General features: G+C 38.9%; 1 protein-coding gene across 1 annotated transcript; it reads left to right on the forward strand.

The window, feature by feature from the left end:
• The first annotated feature begins 346 nt into the window (after positions 1-346).
• odd (odd skipped) lies at positions 347-6,206 on the forward strand. Its single transcript, XM_003704219.3, has 2 exons — positions 347-1,249; positions 2,134-6,206. The coding sequence occupies exons 1-2, from the start codon at positions 750-752 to the stop codon at positions 2,486-2,488; spliced, it is 855 nt and encodes a 284-aa protein (XP_003704267.1). The 5' UTR covers positions 347-749; the 3' UTR covers positions 2,489-6,206.
• The last annotated feature ends 254 nt before the right edge of the window (positions 6,207-6,460 follow it).

The following is a 6,460-nucleotide window of genomic DNA, read 5'->3' on the forward strand; positions in this document are numbered from 1 at the left end:
ACACACGCCCCTTACAGTAAAAATTTTCCCCATACAAATTCCAGTAAAAAGAATAGCGATCATCGAAACATCATCGAACAAATGAAATTCGAAAGCATTCCATTTAAAAAACAACCCCTCGAATTGAATTCCCTTTCCCGAGTGGTCCACTCGATTGCAGTATCGTCGAACTTATAAAACATGGGAGCATCGTCGGCAAAGGCACGCGTACACCTTTGTACCGTTAATTATATTGGCGATCAATTAAAGTCGGTGGAATAACGTCCCGAAGCCCGGGGACCGGCAGCGCGAATCTGGTTCCCGGTAAGCCGGCTCCTCCGCCAAGCTTCCAAAGCTTAGAAGCTCGGTGGAGCTTCTCGGGTGGATGAGCGTCGCGACGCCTGGGGGGGTCACCCTGACCCGGAAGCTCCGCCCCTGTGGAAGTCGAGCCGCCAACCGGCGTGTCCAACGTTCAGGGCACGGTAGGAGGAGCCACCGTGTCCCCTTGGCGCCAGGTAACTAGCGACCCTGGAACATCGACGACTGCCTGTTGGCATTTAGTACCGCGCCGACTCTCGAGGCAACGTCTTCTTCTTTTTTCCGCAACAACGATCTTTCGCCTCCTTCTTGTGGCCGCGCTTTCGTCTTCCGCCGGACACACATGAGCTTGGTAAACACAGTCGGCGAACGACCGTCTGCCCGAGCGACCGCGAGCCTCGTGTTCTCCTAGTGCCAGCGAGGATCCCGAAGGATACAGTTCTGTTCGAATCATGGAGACGAAGATGGAGCCGCTGACACCTCCGCACACGCCGCCCACGCTCGACAGATCGATGCACCAGCAGCAGCAGCAGCAGATGCTCTCGTCGCCCAGGTGGATCAGGTCCCAGCAATTGACCAGCAGATTCGTGCAGCAACCGACTGGACAAAATGTCGGCTACCAAGCAGCGTTTCTGGATAACTGGCTGAGAGGTGCTGCGCTGCTGGCCGTCAGGGGTTGTTGCCCTCAGACCGCGTCCACGCATCCTTATCATCATCAGGGTCATCAGGGACTGCATCCCGCGCTTCCGGTACCGCCTCCCGCCTCCTTTCTCGCCAGGAGATTGCCCGGACAGAGGCCCAAGAAACAGTTCATATGCAAGTTCTGTAATAGACAGTTCACCAAAAGCTATAATCTGCTGATTCACGAGAGGACGCACACGGATGAGAGACCTTACTCCTGCGATATCTGCGGGAAGGCGTTTAGGAGGCAGGATCATCTGCGGGATCATCGGTGAGTTTACGATGGCTAATCTAACTGGGGAATATATGACAGATGGGGGGAAAGAGACGTTTGTTGTTTGACGTTTCGAGATTTGAATGTGTAGAGATGAGTTTACGAGCTTAGAGATTTAGGTTAGACATTAGAGAACTGAAATATGTGGTGAATTGGGGATTTGTATATTTACGGTTACTTCATCAAAATATTTGGAAGTAAAGAAATTGGGAAACATAGGAGTTTGAAGGTCTACGGATTTGTGTACATAGAATTTGAGTATCTATGAATATAAGAATTTAGGAATTTACAGATGTAGAATCTATGTAAAATCTAATTTAGGAATTTGAGAAATTAAGGATTTGCTGGTGGAAGAATTTGTTAATGTGAAATCTGGAAGTATGCATATTTACAAGTATAAGTATTTGGGAATTCGAGTATAGGCAAATTTGAATATTTGAAAATCTATGGATTTGTATATAGGTAAATTTAGGAATTTTGATGTTTAGATGTCTAATTGTAAGTATTTTGGTATGTGGACATTTTGCAAATTGCAAGTTCTATAATTTAAAGTCTTGACAATGTAGAAATTCAGAAATATGAACATTTGAGAACTGAAATTTGTCAAATTCACCAATGTTGATCCTTCAATATTAACCCTAGGTTACACCTCATACATTGGTCTCAAAGGGTCATGTTTAGATCAATTAAAATCAAAGTAACTCTATTAAATCCTTGTCATCTCATATATATTTGAAATATCAAATTCTCCAATCCAAAGTTCCTGATTCAGCAATAACATTCACGTATCCCTTATCAGCCCTAAATCCTCAAATCTCCCCAAACTTAAAATCGCGACCCAAATCGAATTCGCCGCTAATAAACGACCTCCTCTTTTCCAGGTACATCCACAGCAAAGAAAAACCGTTCAAATGCAGCGAATGCGGGAAAGGCTTCTGTCAGAGCAGGACTCTGGCCGTGCACAAGATCCTCCACATGGAGGAATCGCCGCACAAATGTCCTGTCTGCTCCAGGAGTTTCAATCAAAGAAGCAATCTGAAGACGCATCTCTTGACGCACACGGACGTGCCACAGGATTTGAGGATGGAAACACCGGTCGCGTCGGAATCCAGGATCAACGCTTCTACGACCGTCAGGCAGATGGCGGAGAGGGTGAGTGGACTGATCCCGATTCAGAGGACCAGCACCACCACCCCTAAGCTCGGTTTCAGTATAGAAGACATTATGAGACGTTAAGGGACTCCTTTGTCCTTTTTGTTGTCGACATTCTCACTCTGCTGGAGTTAGTGTGCTTCGTTCTTAAGAAAGACTCTTAGAAAAATCATAGCTTCGTTGCACAAGTTTCTTTTTGACTCGGCGATTCTTGGTTTGCTTAGTATTCTTTTTTGGGGTAATTTGGTACAATTTTAAATACTTAACTGAGTTTGCTGGTAAATTCAAGCATAGTTCTGGGATTGGAATAGTTTCGGGTTTCAAGATACAGTTTGTTTCTTCTTCAGGACAGCGTTTTTGATTTTGAAGATCGGTTTTTGGTCGAGGATTGGTCGTTCTGAATGATCAATTTTTTATTGGAGACTTTTTAGTTTTTTGTCGAGGATTGATCATTCTGAATGGTCAGTTTTTGATCAAGGATCCATTGGTTTTTGATCAAGGACTGATATTCTGGACGATCAGCTATTGATCAAACCCATCACTAGTTCTTAATCAAGAATTGATCCGAAGAGAAAGATCAATTTTTGGTCAAAGATCACTTTTCGCAAATCCGAGATAATTTAACTCAAAAGTTTATAATAGTTATTTACAATTGCAGGGTGAACTATCTTTCATGTCTAACACGCTTAGAAGTCACCCAATCAGTTCTTGATCAGGGATAGATATAAACAGCATCAATGTTTGATCAAAGATTGATTACTTTTTACAGCTCTGATTTTATTAATTCCAAACTTTAACAGTTACAGTTATTTATAATTCTACAAGACATGTATCTTGCGAGTCACTTCATTTTTTCTTGCGTTCAAAATTTAACCATTGTACGAAAATGATTTCCCGAACGAATATGATTATCGTTTTCTAACGAAGCACACTGATCTCGAATGTATCATACGTCATGTTGTAAATATGGCTTCATTTAAATTATTCGGCGCTGTTTATCGAAAGAAGGGGATGATCCTGGCGTTTCATCCCCCTTCTTCTTACGTGTAAATAGTCGTGTATCGATATTTAATTGTAAAATAATAGGAAAACCCTTCGTAAAGCTACGTTTCGTACAATTTCCGAGTACCTTCACATTATTTACAATTAATTATCTCGACAGTTATTTACAGTATTCTATTGTTAAACAATACGGTCATTACGGTTTAGTCGATCCTCTAACTCAATTTCTTTCTGCCTCTCAAAAATTGAATTAAGTTAAATTCATTTGAATAGTTCAGAAAATTCAAACAATTCAGAAGACATTTTTCAACCTGAACTCTTAAATAATATTATTATATAATAGTATTCAATACTATGAGACTACTTATTATATAATAATATTTAATACAATTATAATAATAATTATAAAATAATATTTAAGTAGCAGTATTTCATTTACATTTTTCAATTTGATCAGTCATTCAGTTTCCAGAGGTTTCTCAAATAATACACCATTGTCCGAATTTCAAAACTTTAGAAAAGAAAATTTGAAATGAAAGAAACGGAGAAGATGTAACAGAAGAAGGAAGTAGAGTTAGCAGAGGTCTGTCGCGATAAGGTCGTGAAACGAAACCCTCGAACACCATACGGTGAATTAACAAGGGGTATCTCGAGAGGCGTCAAAATAATTGGTCACTATGCGTCCGAGACAACGATCTATCCCTAGAAGCAAGGTGTTTTCGACTATCGAAACGTTAAATCGAATTTCCTGTTCTGTCCCCTTGGTTTTTCTCTCCCGAAAATTAGGAATTCTCGATCAGATAAGCCAAAAGGGACACCTTCTGGTAGTTATCCACGCGCCATCTTCTTCTCTCACCAGTGACCTGTAAATAGTCCCAAAGATCGTTTCTTTTTTTCGCTCGTTTAATCTAGCCAGGGTTCCATGTTGACCCTCTTGGACCACCCATGTCTTGTACATACGTGTAGTTTATACCTGACACTCGTGGAGGTTGTCGCGTCGTTGTGGCTCTTATTTAATGGCCGGATAGACCGGGTCTTTCTGGTTTTCGTTACTTAATCGCGTTACCATTGTATGATCCTTCTAGTTTTTTTTTTTGTGTATTGTTGGCATTTTTAACTGCTAGACTGGTTTTTTAGGATGTAACTTTGGTGACTGATGTTGTTATATTTTGTATTGTGCGGTGCTAATATTTTGTGGTTAGAACTGTATGGTGTTTTTTGGAGTTGGAAGGTTTTTTATTTTTTAATTTGGGAGTTTGAGGATTTGGGGATTTGAGGATGTGAGAATTTGGGGATTTGGGAGTTTGGGGATTTTAGAATTTGGAGATTTGGGAGTTTAGAGATTTTAGAATTTGGGGATTTAGGAATTTGGGGATTTAGGAATTTGGGGATTTGGGAATTTGGGGATTTGGGAATTTGGGGATTTGGGAATTTGGGGATTTGGGAATTTGGGGATTTGGGAATTTGGGGATTTGGGAATTTGGGGATTTGGGGATTTGGGAATTTGGGAATTTGGGGACGTGAGAATTTGGGGATTTGGGAATTTGGGGACGTGAGAATTTGGGAAATTGGGAATTTGGGGACGTGAGCATTTGGGGGTGTGAGAGATTGGGGATGTGAGAATTTGGGGTTTTGAGAATTTGGCGATGTGAGAATTTGGAGACGCGAGAGTTTGGGGATTTGGGTATTTGGGGACGTGAGAATTTGGGGATTTGGGAATTTGGGGACGTGAGAATTTGGGGGTGTGAGAGTTTAGGGACGTGAGAATTTGGGGATGTGAGAATTTGGAGACGTGAGAGTTTGGGGATTTGGGAATTTGGGAACGTGAGAATCTGGGGATTTGGAAATTTGGGGACGTGAGAATTTGGTAATTTTAGAACTTAGAAATTTCAGAATTTGGGGACTCAGAAATTCGGGAATTTTGAGACTATGAAATTTCCAAATTTCTATACCAAAAGTCTTAGAGATCCAAAAATTTGAAGCTCTGCTACTTCAAAAATCTTTAGATTTGATCTAAAAATTTTAAAACCTGCCAACTTGAAAATTTGCTAAATTAAAAATATAAAAACAAGAAATATCAAACAATACAAAATAATGGCAATATTGAATTATTGTGTAGTTACAAGAAGTATGAAAAGCTAGTCTAGCAGTTAGAGTATCATCTTATACAAAGAAAAAACTAAAGGGACACCGCACCATTAACTTAAGGCTGTTGTAAATAGAAGATAGGTCATTTGCTTTGCGGATAAAAAATAAATTTGTTTAAAGCAATACCAAACAACTTGGAAAACGTTTTAAAACAAGAAAAACCAATTTTCTTGATAGTTAATTTATCTCTTAATTATTTATTTTAACCTTGCAAACCAAAAAAAATGTAAAAAAAAAAGATTATCATGTATCTTTTAAGCATCTCTTGACTTTAACATAAGAAAATTGTTTAGAACAATAACCTAAGTTAGTTTACAATTGTTTTGAACAAATTTGTAACATCTTCAAAGCATCTGACGCTGTCGAACAATGTAGATAATCACTTAAAGATTCCAATCGTTGAAGATTTCGTAGCTGCGTTTATTTCGTGTCTGAAAAGTGTTTTGTCTTTGACCTTCTTACGCATTCGCAGATTGTATGAGCGTTTCTATTAAGTAATTAGCGTGTATTTGTAATCGAACTGGGATGTGCAAAAATGGAGGATAAGCGTGTTAGCGCGTAGTTATACCAAAAAATGCTATTGCCCTAGTCTATTCTAATGTATATTTAAATATTGTTGTTATTGACTGGAAATAGAAATTAATTGGAACAACATGACTATTTTATACTTCCTCTTCTTTATTTCAAACTTTCCCTTTTGTTATCTGAAAATTAAATAAAAATTTTTAAAATGGTTCTCGAAATCTTTTTTTATATTTTTTTTACCTTAGCTTTTAAGTATACATGTTCTTTAAATTTTCGTTGATAACTTTGATCATTTCTAGGCTTTATTATATATTTTTTAAATTTTAAGAAAGTTGCAAATTGGAAAAAATTTAAGTTTGAATTTTTAGAATTTTTTCATGT

Source organism: Megachile rotundata, chromosome 6, assembly GCF_050947335.1.
Source record: "Megachile rotundata isolate GNS110a chromosome 6, iyMegRotu1, whole genome shotgun sequence".
Classification (NCBI taxonomy): domain Eukaryota; kingdom Metazoa; phylum Arthropoda; class Insecta; order Hymenoptera; family Megachilidae; genus Megachile; species Megachile rotundata.